This window comes from Camelus dromedarius, chromosome 14 (assembly GCF_036321535.1).
Source record: "Camelus dromedarius isolate mCamDro1 chromosome 14, mCamDro1.pat, whole genome shotgun sequence".
NCBI classification, from domain to species: domain Eukaryota; kingdom Metazoa; phylum Chordata; class Mammalia; order Artiodactyla; family Camelidae; genus Camelus; species Camelus dromedarius.
Genome location: NC_087449.1, coordinates 65,451,014 through 65,468,432, shown reverse-complemented (window position 1 = coordinate 65,468,432; position 17,419 = coordinate 65,451,014). Strand labels below are relative to the sequence as shown.

The 17,419-nt window shown below is 45.8% G+C and overlaps 1 protein-coding gene and 1 long non-coding RNA gene across 7 annotated transcripts in view; one reads left to right on the top strand and one right to left on the bottom strand.

The window, feature by feature from the left end:
* The window catches only part of RERE (arginine-glutamic acid dipeptide repeats), a 269,676-nt gene that overhangs the window by 50,939 nt on the left and 201,318 nt on the right, over nt 1-17,419 (bottom strand). For 3 of the 5 annotated variants that reach the window (XM_031463992.2, XM_064494092.1, XM_031463994.2), the window contains one exon: nt 3,322-3,402. In XM_031463992.2, the coding sequence (XP_031319852.1) occupies nt 3,322-3,402 (81 nt within the window). Of the gene's footprint in view, nt 1-3,321; nt 3,403-4,109; nt 4,132-4,511; nt 4,678-17,419 lie in introns of those variants that run through there. The other 2 variants (XM_031463995.2, XM_031463996.2) reach the window with 2 other exon arrangements.
* LOC135322914 (uncharacterized) lies at nt 1,172-13,776 on the top strand. Of its 2 annotated transcripts, none has more exons than XR_010383992.1 (5): nt 1,172-1,484; nt 3,549-3,648; nt 10,791-10,888; nt 11,115-11,593; nt 12,834-13,776. It is a non-coding gene; the product is annotated as an uncharacterized LOC135322914 (long non-coding RNA). The 2 variants fall into 2 exon arrangements; XR_010383991.1 differs by lacking the exon at nt 12,834-13,776 and adding an exon at nt 11,696-11,949 and having other exon boundaries at nt 1,173-1,484.

Here is a 17,419-nt window from a genome sequence, read left to right as displayed (position 1 = left end):
TTCACACAACCGTTACACTGAATTATCCGACTTGCAGTTATTCTCTTGGGTACCATGAGGCTAACATGTAATACCCATTCAACTAAACCTCTATAAACAGTTGGTTTTCCACAATCACAGCCACTATTCCCACTGTAGTGGGCAGCAGTGTTCAGAGAAAAGCCAGATTTAGCTCCTGAGTAATAAACACCAGAAGCCAAAAGAGCCAGGAAAGCTGTCCGTGTCCACGCCCACCAGGAAGCGCCGTCTGCATAACGGCACGGAAGGGCCTGGTAAGGATGGAAGCTCAAAGCTTCAAGACAGAGGAAATACATCCTTTAAACTAGGCAGTGCTCTCCACCTCCTCTCAGTTTTTCAATTAGAGGGTTTTTCTGTAAGACAGATTAATAAAAAGCAAGTAATTTCTTTTTATATAGGCTCAATGTTGATAAGCAGAAAATAACTTTTTTTCATAGCATTTAGCTACTTTATGTAGTCTTTGGGGTAGATCAGAACAACCATTTTGAAGGGATTTTATATACTCCTCATAGACATTATCTTGTTTAAATTCTCAAAACAATTCTAAGAGGTGGAAGGATCACCCCATTTTACCGAAACAGACATTACAGGACAGAGAGGGTGAATAATGTGCTGGAGGCCCCACAAAGAAGGCAAGAACCACGACTTTGCTCTCAGGTACAGCGACAGCCAAAGATGTGCAAACACTTTTTAAAGATTGTAACACCTATAAAATTCTCATTCAAAGAAACATCATTTGAGAGAAAATAATCTACCAGGTCTTGGCAGGATCTGACCTGAGCTTCCCAATGAACAGCTCAGAGCAGACTGCCCAGTTGAGAGATCACCAGACACCAGTTACCGGTGAGACCAAGAATAGAACACAGGGCTGCTGATCCTGAGCCCACGCCCAATTAGGCATGTTCTTTTGGATGCTGACACCCTTCTGAAGTTTCAAGTCATTTGAGAATAGCAAAGAAATGAGTTAATAACTCTGGTAAACAGAAGAGAACGTGGAGTATCTAGACTAGAGATATCTGCTGTGTATATAAAGCATGACCATATGAAGATTTCTACCAAGGAAGTTTTGAACCAAGAACACTGGTATCTGCAAATTTTCTCATCTTCTGCAGCAAAAATGAAAAATAACCTTCGCCCTCCCTCCCCTAGGAGCTGTGAATGATTAGCTTGGCCATGCTGATAACTAAGGAAAATGTAAGATGAGTGCCTCCCCCAGCCGCCTAGAGCACTTAGATTTACCCTGCTACCAACCTCCTCCAATTCCATGCAAAAGACAGCAGGACACTAAGACAGTTGGCCAATGTCGGCCCTAATAAACTTTCCAGTGCCGCGAACAACTCTCCCATCAGCTCTAACGACTGCGCCCTGAGGAAGACGTGCCCTGGGAAACAGGGATGGCAGAGAAGCAATGGGAAAGAGTCTTGGAAAAGAGGTGCCTGAAAAAGACCAGAGAACCTGCTCAAAAGGTTGGTGTAGTGAGAGCTTCTCTGTGGGGAAGGAAAGGCTGCTTACTGAGTCAGACGTCATCAATAAGTATGAGGGACAACCAAGAGTAAGAAGATAAACAGATTAGAAGACCCTTACCAAGGTTAATTCAGATCAGTTTCCATAAGGCAGATAAAGTGCAAACTGTCTGGTATTTCCAAATGTTAGAGACTAGATTTGAGATTCAATGCTTAGTATCTCTATTAAGTTTATTTTTGAAAACAGAAAGATAAAATAATTATCGAGGGATGTGGTGTATCAAAGTCTCCATGGTTCACAACTTTCAGCAGAGCACAGGGAGAGAAAACTTGTGTTGAGAGGTTATAATCTGGCCCATCGTATCAGCTCACTGATCTCTCTCATTTTCACTCCAATTTGGCTAAACCAAAATTCCTAAACTTGGGTAAAGGCTTTTTTGTTTTTACTTCAAATAACTGAAATCTTCAGAAAACTTAAAGGTATTTCTTTCATTGTTCCATATTAAATACCTCACCCCAAACTGTTCTGGAAAGAACAAAAAATAAACTGATTTTATATATATAGATTGATTACATAATATATTTTAGTTTAATGTCTACAAACAGCTTTTTGTTTAACCATTCTCAAAATGACCCAACTCAGCATATTTAGATATGTAATAAATATTGAAAGCTTAATTGTATTATGATTGATTAATGCAAGACACCAATTTAAATCTCAGAAACCTTCTTTCCTAATTTGAGGTCTTGCTATTTATAAGATAGGGTACAGAAAAAGTGTCCAGAAACAATTCGATTAGGGAAAAAAAAACTAAATAAAAGAACCTAAACTGAATAAGAGGAAATCAGTAAATAACACCTTATTAGAAAATCAAATACCAAACCAACCCACCTGCTTTTATAATGGATATTTTTCTACCACCTCCTCCTTCCACTTCCGAAAAGGGGGATGGGGGAAGCGGCTCAAGGTCTGAATATTCAACCTCCCATCCCGGGGTCCTGGAGCGCACTTCTGCTTCGGGAAGTGACTGGTGCTACTCCACCCCCAGTCTCCCCTATTCCTTGACCTAGCCACAAGGCCTCTCCCCACCCTCCTCCAATACCACCTGCAGGAAATCATAGGTAAATTCAAGTAAGACTGAATGACTCCATTGCTAGCATTCTCTTCATACAACTTCACTCTCAATTTTCCATAGCAAACCTGCCTACCCCAGGTTTAGCAAGAGCACTCATGAGATCTGATTCTCAGCTTTGTGAAGTATCAAAGGAATTTTTAAAAGCCTCGTTCTAAAGAATTTCTAGGAACTCTTATGTATCTGTCCAATAAAAAGTGCAAACTTCTAGGGTTAAAAAAACAGTTAAAAGTACTCTTTGAAACATAGCTACATGAAATAAAAAGTCCCACGGGAATTCAAAGTATAGTGAGCTACAAACTCACTCTTAACTCTATTGTTTTTTGATGAATTTTGTCAATAACCAAATCCAAAGTAGTCAGACATGATCTTTTCTGTTTCAGACACTGTATTTAAAGTTAGATGTTGACTCTCCAACAACCCAGACACCCACCGCCCAGCAACCAACCCTCTGTTGCCAGACTTTTCTGTTCAGAAATCTGCTTTCTTGGGGGTGGGGATAAGCATAATCTGTCACTTAACGATCTAGATAGAATCATGAGCTAAAACTAAAAGTGAAGGAAGTAAAATGAATAGGATCTTAGAGGCCAGCTTGAGTCCGAGCACAACGCAGGGTTAAAGGAAACCATTTCGTAAGATCAAGTGCAGAGAAGCAGCGGGAGCAAAGAGGAAAAAAATCAAGTTACATAAAGTCCAATTGTACTCACTGTTTCCTTATTGGGAAGCAGCTCCTTTCTAATTCTGAAGAAGTTCTTGCCGTACTGCCTGAGCCCCTTAACGAAGCGTTTCTGTGATAAAAAGAAACAACAAATGGAATGTAAAAACAAAAAACAAAACAGGATGTCAGCAAAGCAAAGATATCTTCAATCAGCAGAATAACCACCACAAAAAAGTCTGAGCTAGGGAATACTGACTAGGCTGGGGGATATTTCAGCAGCACAGCTGGGACCCACGCCCGGCAGGCCGCGGACAGCCTCCATCAGAACCCCAGGCCCGCACACCAGGCCGATTTAGAAGGACGTCCTACGCCCGAGGTAAGCAGCAGTCTGCGCCCTCTGTGCCTCCGCTCCCCGCATCGGTCCACGGAGGTATAAACAAATATGCTCCGTGTTTCAGTAGAACAGCACAACTGGTTTCCACCGGAGGACGAGGCTTCCCCAAGTGTCGAACAGAAGGGGGAAACAGAACCAAACCTGGAGACTTTTCTCCAGGCACCCTCGAGGGTTAAAAGGCCCTTTCGTTAATCCGAGAAATTCGGCAGAAAGGCACCGATATCGCAGAAGCCCCTGGGAGCCCGAACCCCAGCTGGCCTGCCCCGCCATCGCCGTCATTAAAAGCCACTCCAAGGAACAAATAATCACGCGCACTCCTGCCTTCTTCCCGACGCCCCCCACCCCCCATTTCCTTAGCAGTCCGGAGACTTTCACTTGGTCCGATTCCCCCAGGCAGCCCCTCCCCGCCGCAAGGGGGGCAACTCCCGGGGTCCCGGCCCCACCTCGGGGCTAGAAGCGGGGTCCCGCGCGGCCCACCCCCGGCAGCTACAGGTACGCCGGGCCGGCGCGGGCGGCACTCAGCGTCCGGGGCGGCGAGAGGCCGCGCTTGTCACTAGGCTCAGGCTCGGGCTCCCGCTCCACAAAGCGCAGGGCGGAGGCGGCCGGGCGGCTCGGCGTGTGACCGCGGCGGGGCCGCGCGGGGCGCGGGGCGCGGGGCTGGGGCCGCCGCCACTGCCGCCGCTGCCGCCGGGGGAGGAGGCTTGAGCGGCGCGCAGAGCCCCGCGCGGCCACGGGCGGCTGCAAAAGGCGGCCTGGATCGCCGCGCCGCCCACCAGCCCCGGCCCCCACCCCGAGGCTCTGTGCCGGGCCCGCGGCCCGGGCACTCGGGACCCCGGCGCTGGTACCTCAGTTTCCTCCTTCCCAACTGCGGGGCTCAACCCAGGCGGTGGAGCGCAGAAACTTCCTCCCCACTGCGTCGAGCGCGAGCAGAGGGCGCCCGAAGGGCTGGGGCCGAACCGGCACTCGGGGCCCTTCCCAGGCCGCTCCGTCTCCAGGCCTCCCTCCCGGCGGGCCTAGTCGGCAGCGCGACGGCCGCACGCCCGCCGCCCCGGGGCTGCGCAGTGGGGTGCTGGTCCCCGACGACCCCCGCGCTCTCTTCCGGCCCGGGATGGTGGGCGGCGCTCCAGCGCGGCCCGGGCATTAGCCTGCACCTCGCAGGGCGCCGTTTCACAACTAAATCACCGCGGAAGCTTCCCAGCCAATAAATCACCTGCCCACCGGGAGGAGAGTCCCTCCCACTCCCCGTGTTTGAGACCAGCCGGGCAAATTCAGCCAAGAGCCAGACTTGGCCTGCAAGACCGATCTGTAACCTCCTACTCCATTCCTGGAGGCTCTGCATTTTCAGATTTCACCCCTTTCTAAGATATGACTCATCACTGTCAGTTTTCAATATAATTTGAATGGTTCAAAGGAGAAATATGTCAAGGTGCAAGGAAGCAGCTCTACTCTCGTCTGAAGAGTGACCTTTGTTACTTGACAAAAGTATCATATATACACACACACACATATACACACACTATATATACACATACATACATACATACACATATAAATATATGATATATATGATCAGCACACATCCTGGGCTATGTGCAGAGCATCTCCACCCCGGCTGTGGAAAGCAATGAGGCTGCCCTGCCCTCAAGGAGCTGGCAGGGCAGATGGGCAAACAGATCAACCTCTGGGCACCAGTGAAAAGCAGTTGTGGAACAAAGGGCGGTAGGTGGGGCCAGGAGGAGGAAGCAACTTACTCTGCTGCGGTCTCAGAGGAAGTGACAAGGAAGAGCAAGAGCCTGCCAGGTGGGCTCCTGCAGAGGAGTCAGCCAGGAAGGGCACACAGAACATTCTGGGAACTGCAGACTGAGTGCAGCAGGTAAGACTGAAGAGGCAGGAGAGGATCGGGTTGCAGAGGGCCTTCTAGGCCAGGCTGCAGAGTTATGGTCTCACTGTAGGGCAGCAGAGATGTCTAAGCATGGGCGTTCATGAAAAGACTGGACAGGGGCTGCTGCAGGGGCCGTGGGGCCCTCTGCGTGGATTAGAAACAGACTGGCTGCAACACAATAAAGAGGCTGGTGAGAGAACCCAGGCGTGAGATGAGGGGGCCCTGGACTCAACCTCAGCCTTGAGAATTAATTTCTTAATCCATTCTTTAAGAATTTAAGTATTTCCTGAGCACGTAACACTGGGAGGTATTTTTTAAATAACAATTTTTTAAAAAGGTAGCCATGCACCTTTATTAAAACTGATTCAAAAAAAAACCTAATTCATTTTTTGCAGGTAAGATAAATGTGCATGAAGTCATTACAGAACCATCTGAGACTAAAGTCAGCCAAGCATAAAGTAGTGAAGGGCAGCTCACCAGTGCGGCAAGGGAGCCAAGAAGAGGGATGGACTATAGTTGTCCAGCACGCCTTCACCAAGGCCAGATCACAAAGGACAGGCAGCATTTGCAGGGCCATGGTGGGAGGGAGGCCCACCAGGAAATACAGAGGCAGTGGATGGCAAGTGGGTTACTGGACAGGAAGAGTCTATACAAAGCTGAGGCGGACAGTCTGGCGCAAGTCAGATGGTAGAATGGCAGGACCAGGCAATCCGAACGTGGGCTCAATACCAAAGGACACACAGCAGGTTCACTGTGCCTTCATGCCAGCACAATGAAGGAAGCATCTGAGAAAGACAATCTGGAACAGCAGGTGGAGCTGGGCAAACTTGAGTTCAGATCCTGATTCTTCTACTTGTTATAATCCTCTAAACATCATCCATTCAACAGTTAGTTATTAAGTACCTACTATGTGCCAAGAGCCTCATATATATTAATTCAAAGTCCTCACAACCTAGAAGGAAGTAGTGTTATCATCTCCATTTTACAGACAAGGAAGCTGAGGCATGGATGGTTAAGTAACCAGACCAGGGCCACCCAACTCCTCAGCGGTAAAGGCAGAATTCAAATCCAGGCTCCAAAACCCATGCCCAGCACTACTGCCAGACTGTCTGCACAGTGGAAGAGTCTACAGACGGAACCATTTGCAGTCCTGGTACCATTATCTGTGACTCTGCCCTTTCCATTTGGCCCCCAAATCAAATCACCACGTCCTCGGTATTCTTCCTAAGAAAGGTCTTTCAGTGTCTTCCTTTCCTGGCCATTCTAACTCTAGTCCCAGACCAAACCCTTATCCTTTCTTTCCTAGATGGGCCTATTAACCCATCTCCCCCATCCAGCCACTTACAAGCCTCTGCCAAAATTTTTTTTCAAAACCACAGGTTTTATCATGGGCCTACACCATCTTGCCTCCAGCCCCTACCTAAGAATAGCTCTTTGACCTCGTCAGGGTGGTGTTTACACCCTTTAGCCCTGAATTCAAGGCCCACCATGATCCTGCCCCTGCCTACCTTTCCAACCAGACATCCAGTAATGCCAGCTGGCTTGTGCTACAACCTTGTCTGAACTCCAGACTCTGGGATACCTTTAATACTCCTCTCCACAGCCTACCCAAGACACCTCCACTTTACCTCAGGCTCAAATCCCTCCAACTACAAAATGAAACTTCCCTGACCATCCCCTCCCAGTCACGTAGCATTGATTTATTTGCATAAGCTCTCGTGTACTCACAGAGTCTATAAACTCTGAACAGACAGGAGTTGCATCTTAAATACCACTTTGCCTCCCTATAGTGTCAGGCAGTTGGAGTTCCCAAGTTTTTGATATACAAGTGAAACAAACCATGAGATGACAGGGGCCTGGGCTAGGGTGGTCACAGTGGAAACAGACTGTTAAAGGCCAAAGGATCCATTTCAAACTTTGATAATAGAGTTGACCTTGTTGGCTCCGTGACACCAAATTCTGCTGATTTTCCTCTTACCACCTACCTGCTTCATTCTCTACTCAACCTCTAAATATTAGAGTCTTCCCCAGCTTTGTTCTAGGTTTGCTGCTCTCCAAACTGCCCTCAGTATGATTTCCACTGCTCCCTTGGCTTTAAATATCATCCAAGACTCTCCTACTATTTCTAAGGCTAAATCTATAGTCCAAGTGCACTGGGAACACTTGTATTATAGACAATTCAAGCAAACTACTTCCAGAAATATGAATTTGACATCTGACGGTGAACACAGACCACTGCTGTCAATGTGTATCAATGACTATGCTATCAAGTGCAAAGCACCATTGGCCTCACTTTAAAAAAAAAAAAGGAAGCAAAAGCTTCATGTGGCCTGTACTGTTACTTCTCTATGGAAAGCCACAAGGCCTCAGAACTGGCAAAACATCTGCTTCTCAGAGACCAGCCTTTACCTTGTGGTTTACCAGAAATGCAGAGTAGCCTTTAAAATCGAAACAAAGCCAACCCACTCAGCTCCGTCAAGAATTAGAATAGGCTGATATGTTAAACAGGCTGTGGTCTCCTTTCCTTCTATTAATTCATCTCTCTTCAAAGGAAGACCCTGAAGTTTTTAAGACCTTAATTTAATAATTAACACTATCGACTTACAAACAGACAGGTGCTATAAAGCTTCTAAACGAAAGTTCACAGACACAGTCTGCTTCTTAATAGCATTCCAGCAGTTGAGCTGAAATCTAGCACTTCCAGTACTGAAATTCAAGGCCTCATGAATTATGTCTATGTCCATTAGCTTTTCAGTCCCTGATGGTGTTTAGATATTAGAAGGCTAAGCTGCCAAGTATGAAGGAGAAAGACCGTTTATTTACGAGGCGGGAGCTGTGGCTGGGTCGTCGCTCCAAGCACTCGGCAGCCCTGCTTTTTATTTTTATGCTCCCCAGGCACGCAATCTGGCCACTCTCGGATCCACGAGCTGAGGTTCCTTGGGTGTTGGCACTGGTTTCTCTGGTGCTGTTTGTTTCTAATCACCCTCCTGTCCCTTGAGAGCACAAAACAAGTCCTTTCCTATTTTTGAGTCCCTACAGATGAGATCCAAATATAAATACAGATGTATTTCTGGCAAGATCGTTCTTTGCTTTGTTTTACAACTCAGGTTGTGATTGTGCTCCAATTTTCACTTTATTTTATTTACTGAAATGTATTTTTACATATAACATTGTGTTAAGGTATACAAAATGTTAATTTCAAACATCTAAGTACTGTCCTATGATTGCCATAGTGATAATTAGCACTTCTATCCTGCTACATAATTATGCTCCAGTTTTTAGACAGATTGCTATAGTTTTCTACTTTCGATCTGAAGTTCCTGGTAGAGAACATTTAACTCCTGGCTTTAAACAACAGTGAGTTATATGAACACACTACTTACGTTAACTCTGGGTTTTAACAGAATCTGGAAAACTGCATTTCTCATTTTTGGTAGAATGGAAAGAACATGAGATTCAAACTCTGAAGCCCCAGGATCTGGTCTGCTCCTCTCTTCCGTAAAGGAAGTCTGACATGACTGTTTAGACGCAGCCACTTTGAAATGGGAGATACTTAATAGGGATAAACATAATTGGGTCAAAGTGCGGTAGCATCTTCTCTGATGACAAAGTAACACGTTCAAAAGTGCCTCATGTCACTGCTGGGCCTGCCCCAGGCCGGAGCCTCCCAAGCCCTGTGCCTGAGGGCAACTGGCCGCCTTGCTGGCCCCTCAGGCTGGCAGGGCTGGCCTGGGGCCTGCAGGGTCACTGTTACATGTCATGATGTGAAGAAGGTAGGGAAACACCACCCTGTTTAACAACGACAGCAGCTAGCGCTGCACAGTGCTCCGGCGTGCCTATGATGCCAAGCACTATCTTAAAGGCTCTTCGTGAACTAATTTTTTTTTTACTTTTTTAAATTGAAGTATAGTCAGTTTACAATATTTTGTCAATTTCTGATGTATAGCACGATGCTTCAGTCACACATGTATATACACATATTCACTGAACTGACTGATTTAAGCATCATGACAACCTTACAAGGCTGGGACTACCAGTATCTCCATTTTACAGATGGGAAAACTAACCATATGCCACAAATTCTTGAAGCAGTGTGAAAGGATTAAAGGTGACAAATGTAAATAATCGGGGAACCTCAGTGTGGGGTGAGGCCTAAGAACAGAGTCGAAGACAGTGTGTGGATCAGGGGAGTGCTGGGCATCGGTTGCCTGTGTTTTTGCATTGCAGGATTCTGAGTGTTTCCAGAAACCTACAAAAGGACAAGTAAAGGCTATATTCTCATAACTTATGCTTGCTTCGGTTCGTTCATCTTTTAAATTGGCCATAAAATGCCTGCCCTACCAATCACAAAAAAAATTATTCTTAACAATAAGCCGGACTGCACACAGAAGAGTGATAAGGTGTGCTCATCCTGCGTCTACACGTGGAACTCCCAACATGGCGCGTCCCAAGTGCTGGGTCTGACCTGTGTCTACAGCGCAGAAGCGAAGCCAGAAGACAGGGGCTACGTTACAAAACTAGACGCAAGATAACTCTGCATTAACCCCTGGCTGAGAGCCTTCAAAATTAACTCCCTCTGGTGAATTTTAACTAGTGTATCACAGTCAGAAACTCACTAGGACCTCTGAAAAGCCACTTCTACTCAGTCCTTCTTACATAACTGTTTGGAAAACACTGCAGGTATTAAAATGAGTCCCACTGTGAAAATGGCTCCTTCTGCTCTACCCTATTTTCTGCACAAAATTTTATGCTAATAACTTACCGCTTCTTAGGGGACTGAAGAACAGGTAGATCTGCAAATAAGTAGGTAAACCACAGTCCCCCAGCAGAAATACTAAGGCCAGGCTGGGAGTAAGAGGTGTATGTCCACTGCTCTTCTGAAGACACAGAGTGACAGAAGAAAACGGAAGACGTTTCCTAGATGTGGGCCTATGTTAATGAGGGGTGAAAAAAGAGAACACTGATGCCAAGCAGAAGACATAAAAGCCTTTCCAAACACCGTACCACACGGCGCCTACCTGTTCATCAGTGGCTCTTACTGACCAGCCAGTAGATTAGGACCTGCTGCTCTTCACCCATGCAATCCTGTTTGCTACAGATTCCCATCACCTCATAGCTACTTCCAGCTGGAGGCAGACTACTGACATTGCTTTGAAAAGTTATCATTTGGTTTTTGGTTTAAAATATTTAACACGTCAAAGAAAGGGTGAGCCAAGTAAAGTATGACTTTTTCAATAAATAGCACCAGAACCAAAGTGTCCAGGAGGAGACGTGCCAGCAAACCACGGTGGGCGCTCCCAAGACCTCTCCGATGTTGCTGCTGATTTCTGACTCAACCTTGTAAGTACATTTGGAACTTACTACCATTATTCCAGGGTAACTAGTTGATAGTTTCATTAAACTTGTTATAGTTCAAAAACAGCAAGTAGGATAACAATTTAAAGTAATAATGACATTTTTATTGATGATTCTCAAATCTCTCCCTAGACCTGACATTTTTATTTTTCCCCAACTCAAGACTTGTACCCACGCTTTCTATTCAGAGTAACATCTTCTCTTGTCTCAGGACATCACCATCTCTACAAGGACACTGATGGGCCCTGACAACACCCTCCTCAGAGCTCCTCAACATACTCTCCAAGATTCGTGTCACTGGGTCCATTCTACAGATGAAGATGAAGAAACCTAAGTTTAAATAAATTAAAATCCTGTCCCAATCCATAGCTAATCAGGAAAGGTGGAGAAGTAAATGAGATTTCAAAATAGGATTAACTGCTTGGAATCTCAGTGCAGAAAAAATCCTCTGTATCTACTTGTATCAGAGGAATTAAAGGGCATTAATCGTCTTTAAAAAAAAAAACCTATAAAGGAAATTTTACATATAAACACTTGCTCTTGGAAGCAGAAGTGTCAGAGGTTGTATGCTGTATAACCATGTTAAAATTTTTTCCACAGAGGGAGGAAAGTGGCAGAGGAAGTGGCAGAGCACATGCTTCGCATGCATGAGGTCCTGGGTTCAATCCCCAGTACCATCTCTAAGAATAAGTAAGTAAATAAACCTAATTACCCCCCCCCCAAAAAAACCCCACAAAACAACATGGCTCAGAGTACGTGGCTCTGCCACTAAATCACTACTTCCTTGTCTAGGTCACCAGCCCTCTGTCAGGGCTTCCGTGTGCTCGCGTGCAGGGCAAGTGTCTGGGCCTCGACAGTGGAAGCCTCTAGTTCCCCATCCCTGGGAGCCACAGTCAGACATGCAGCCTCTCTCCTACAAAGAGAGAAGAGGGTGGCTAAGCTCTTTCCAAAGAGAGACCCTGTTAATGCACAGTCTGTTGTGTCAACTGTCTGACCTGGGAATTCAGGATATCTCTGATATTAAATAAATCCTAGTTTTTGCAAAAGGACCTATTTCCCTGCCTTATCCCAAAAGATTTGATGGTTAGAACAGAAATCCAAATCCAAGCCTGCCCATTTCTAAAAGAGGTCTTCTCTAGGGTCAAACATGGCAGCTGTCCCACTGTCGTGGAGGAGTAATGCCAAAGCATTCCCTTTCCTGGTTCCTTTCCCTTCCTTGCCAGTCTTCCGAAGGCCAAAGAGCATGAGAATGAGAACTGGGGAAGGCAGGTCTAACACGATCCTGCCCTGATTCTTCTACCCGCCTCTGTTCATGAGAATGGTGACAGCTCCTGGTTTCATCCCTGTTTTATCCACCCTGGCTCCAGAAGATTAGCTAGAGAAACACAAAGGGTGACTAAAACGCCAGGTCCTAGGGTGCCTGAGGCCAGCAGGAAGAGCCCAGCAGGCCTCCTACTCCCAGCTGACTCGTCCGCTGCTGCGCTCCAGAGATGTCTACAAAAGCTGGGCAGTTCATCAACCCCACACTCACTCCCCGCCATATGTGTAATAATAGTAGACCAGGAGAACGTCAAGGTCGGAAGGAAGCTTTAGCACATCTAAGTGGTCAATACTCTCACTTCACAGACAGGATTATACACTTGAAACAAAACAAACTGAAACACATCTGCCCACAAGAGCTTTGAATTTGTGACAGACCGTATTTCCTTCCCATCTCACATGCTGCTCCTGCAGTGTGGTGAAGATACTCCTCGGCTGAGATGTGGGTCTCTGTCCCCGCCCTTGAGTCTGGGTGGGTCTCTGTCCCCGCCCTTGGGTCTGGGTGGACCCTAACTGTCTTGACCAACAGGCGGAATCGGTTCTGGGTAACATCCGAGGTTGGGCCACACATGAGAAGTACCACAGCTTCTGCTTGCCTCTCCCTCTCCAGACACGTGTCTTTGGAGCCCTGAGCCACCACGTTAAGAAGTGTGGTTATCCTGAAGCTGCCCTGCTGAGGAGACCACATAGGCATAGTGGCCTCAGCAGCTCCAGCTGTTCAGCCCCCAGCCATCTGAGTTTTCCTAGTCCAGACTCACAAGTGAAGGAGCCTTCAACATGACTCCCATCCCATCCACCACCTGACTGCAGCCTCACGGAAGCACCCCAAGTCAGAGCCACACAGCTAAGCCATTCCTAAATTCTTGTCCTGCAGAAACTGAGAGAGAGAACAAATGATCATGGTTTTAAGCTGAGGTGATTTTGATTGCTGGGAGTAATTCGTTGTGCGGCAATAGGAAATCAATATGAGATTCATTACAAAAACCACTAAAAACTTTAACCTCAAAGTCAGTCAACTATTAATTAAATGAGCCAGTAAAGCACCCTCCAATCAGATGTCTTCAGACAACCTGCAGGCCCTCTTACTCTCTACGACCTTCCTCTGCTCTGTGTTGACACTGAGCCCTCACTGCCACATGACAGGACCCTGAATGCACAAGGGATCTCCAGCACCTGACACACGGAGCAGGTGATCACTGTGGCTGTGGAATGAACCTGTCATAATGCACCTGGGGGGTGAGCTGGCTGGGTTTTCCTACAGTGCTGTTCGACTTCCCAGGATCTGCCCTTCAGCTTGACTCAGGGTCTCCTGATATGTGCTCACTGCTGAGTTTCTGACTCTCCAATGACTACCTACAAAATAACGCGACACCAAATTTCTGGTTGGTTCAAACGTACACGTCTCACCAGAGAAACCACGCTGTCCCACTCCACGATGCCAGCTTAGCACCCGGAGCAAAGCCGATGAGGAGGTCCCTTCTCAGCATTCCTGTGTGCTGATCCTTACCAGGTGGTCTCAAACATCAAATAAAAGTCACTATTTTTCACTCAAAGACCACATGCCCAGTAGGAAAATGACCTCCTGGTGGGTGGGTTACATAGCAACTGTGCCCTCTAAGAAGGCCACTGAGCCTTCCTACACGTCTCTGTCTCTACGACCCTCGGAGTCTAGATGATTACACCGAGCAGCTGAAGTGCTTTTACTACTGCAGGCCTAACAGCCCTGCCGCTGGGTGGGTGTCAGAGCAGCACGCTTCAATGCACTTTCAAGTCAAACGAGAACTGGCTAGTTAAGCAGCAGCATTAACAGATGTAGAAACAGCGCCAGCTAAACACCTCCTACCAATTATGGCTGCCCAGCTACACCCACATTAAAAATAACCCAACACTAATAACAGAACCCAAATGGGCCCTCGAGGCGCCTTCTCTCCCTGCGATACCACCGCTGTCTCCAGGTAAATGTCCCTGTCAAGTGGCTCATAAAGAAGTCACTAAAAAGTTTACCTTCTTTAACAAAGTAGATCTCCACACAGGAGGAAAGAAGAATAAACTGGAAAAAGAAATGTGGCTTGTCTGTAAGTTACAAGAGAACAAAGAAGGAGGAATCTTTAGTGGGAAACCTTTTGCAAAAATTATAATTAGAGGAGTCTAAATCAATGGTTGCCCAATAAAAACTGAATGCGAGCCACAAATGTGAGACAAACATGTAACTTTAATTTTCTAGTAGCCATGTTTTTTAAAGAAACATAAAATTAATAGTAATAATACATCTTAAGTCAATATATCCAAAATATTATTTCAATATGCAATCAATATAAAAATGATGAATGAAATAGTTCACATTCTCTCTTTCCTATGCAGTCTGTGAAATTCACTGTGTATTTTATTCTAACAGCACATCTCAACTTGGACTAGCATATTTCAGGTGCTCAACAGCTCCATGTGGTTAGTGGTTACCATACTGGATAGCACAGGTCTAGAATGTTCCTTTTGCTCCTTTTTGGTAAAACATTAAAACTCCTAAGGCACTAAAAGTTCTCAAGTAGGGAGGTAAAATAAATAGATTGTTATAATTATGGACAATGATATCATATAGTCCTAACTGAAATAAAATCATAAAGACCTGTTATTTCAAATTAAGTGAAACGTATCTTCCAGAAGAACTCAATCAAATCCAGACGCTGTTACAATCAGCCCCACTCCCCAGGCGGGAAGCTGAGGCCCTGTCCAGCTCCGAGGGCGCCCACAGAAGGAGCTCCTGGACTTTGTTTCCCTTTCATAAAGGCCAGGGCTCCTCCTTTAAGTTTGGTCACTTTAAATGCTCTCCAAAATGGGAGGAAAATCAGTGATCCCTTTAGGAAGTACAGCAGGGTGAGAAGGGAAGGGGAGTGTATTTCAATTACAAAATGCAAAACATGGTTATAAGGCAGATCCCTGTCTGACCACTGTTCCCTTTGTATGACAGGGACCCTTTCGGTCTCATATTACCCCCATGCGGGACACCCATCGAGAGAGAGAGAGAGAGAGAGAGAGAGAGAGAGAGAGAGAGAGAGAGAGGGAGGGAGGGTGTGTGTGTGTGTGTGTCTGTGTGTCTGTGTGTGTGTGTGTGTCTGTGTGTGTGTGTGTGTGTTTTCCACATCAGGGGCTGATAATGGCCCTGCCTTGAGGCTGCTCTGCTGGCTTTTGTTTGAAACAGCACTCCCAGGATACCTCACTCTTGCTGAAAATATTGGTATTAAGGGAGCATGAACACAGCTGTGTGTAAATTACACATACAAACAGATTCGATCTGTATATTTATAAGGAATACAAATATAGTAATAGTGCATTTACATACACAGTTGGATACTCTGGGCAGCATGCAGAGTGGAATCTCAGCTTCAAAGTATTTCCTTAAAATTTTACAAAAAGAAATGCTTAGGAAATGCTTAGCCTGCTAAATCAGGCTGAGGCTCTTCTGTCCCCTCCCCCCCCCCCATGCAGAATGCCTCCCAAAATATTCCTCATTTGCAATACTGGAGGGTGTATTTGAGACTCTATGCAGGAGGATCCTCAAAAAGAGCTTCTGGGGGGCAGGGGAGTCAAGTTTTTATTTATTTATTTTTGATGGAGGTGCTGGGGATTGAACCCAGGACCCTGTGCATGCTAAGCCCGTGCTCTACCAACTGAGCTATACTCTCCCCGCCAAAAGAGCTTTAAAACTCACTTCTATAGCAAACATTAATCAATATGGGATAATTTTCAAAGTTAAAAAGTTATAATTATACACTGGGGGTAGGGGAGGCAGAAGCAGAAAGTAGTAAGAATCTGAAAGTTCAGAATTGATCTGTCCTACAAGGACAGCATTCCCTTGCCCACACCGACTCCACACACATATGCAGGGGAAGACCATTTAAGCACCCTTAACACAGCACACAGTAATGCAGGGTCTTTGGAGTTTTCAGCTAATTTTGAAACATAGGGAGAAGAGCAATCAGCATTGTATGCTTACTGCATTAAATCCAGAATATGGACACAGGCATCAGCAAAGCTGGGCTCTGGTTCTGTGCCTGATTCTACCAAAGCTTCACCGATGACCCCAGGCGAGGCATGAACATTTCCTGGGCTAGGTTTCTCATGGTAAGATGACATCCCAAGTATCCTAATTTACCCAAAAAAAGCACTAACTTTTACAATGCTGAGTGTTCCAGTAAAATAAAAGGGAAAAAGGGTAATAATCCACATAAGTAAAAATATCATCCTATACACATGTGGATAGACACGTAATAACAAGCTCACTATAGGCCTCAATTTTATTCTTTAAAATTTTTGCTACAAAATCCTCCAGTCGATATTCTTTCCCTCTTATTTTTTCTTGATGTGGTTTTTATAAACTGGTTTAAAAAAGAGAGAGGAAAAAAAGGTCCATTTCTGAGGCCTGGGTTTACTGTGCTTACAGTTCCACCAATAAATCATCTCCCAATCTGGGCTTGGAAAAGCACTGGCCACGGTTTGATTGCTCCAGCCCCAGGTTGCCAGGCAACCAGCACAAGGGGGAAGTCTGAGAACTGCTGACAGATAGCCAAGCGGCTGAAACAACAGACTTCTCTCTGTCAAAAATGTGTTTCAGAGGGCCACTTCCCCACCTCTGCTCTCGGCCAAACACTACACGATTGTAAAATCAAACTCAAAAGGCAACTGTAATAAAAACACACTTCCTGCTCGCTTACTAATTGTTAAAAAGCTGTGGGGAGGCCCAGATCACACAGTGTATGGCAACAGAAATCTGATACTGTAAATGAGATAAAGTCAGCAGCATGCAAGAAACCTGATCTAAATGCAGCTCTGCAGCTTCAAGTCAGGGGACCTGGTGCGTGGAGCCAATCACTTGCCTAAGAAAATGCTGGGAAGAAAGTAATGAATATTGAGATGTTAAAGAAACAAACCAAACAATAACCAAGAAGCCATGGGTTCAGATTACTTAATGATAAAACCAAGAACACACTCAACTGTTACCAAACGCAATCTAGAGTCAATGACAGTTTTCTCCCTCACTCGATTTCTTAAGGTGGAAGGTGCGGGGGCGGGGGGGCGCCAATGACCCTTGAGAACCATGCCCCCCTGGCGATTCTGGGGATGATTCCCTAATGCTTGACAGTAAACTGAATTACAAGAGAGACTAATATCCTTCAGATAATGCTTGATAATACAGCTGTT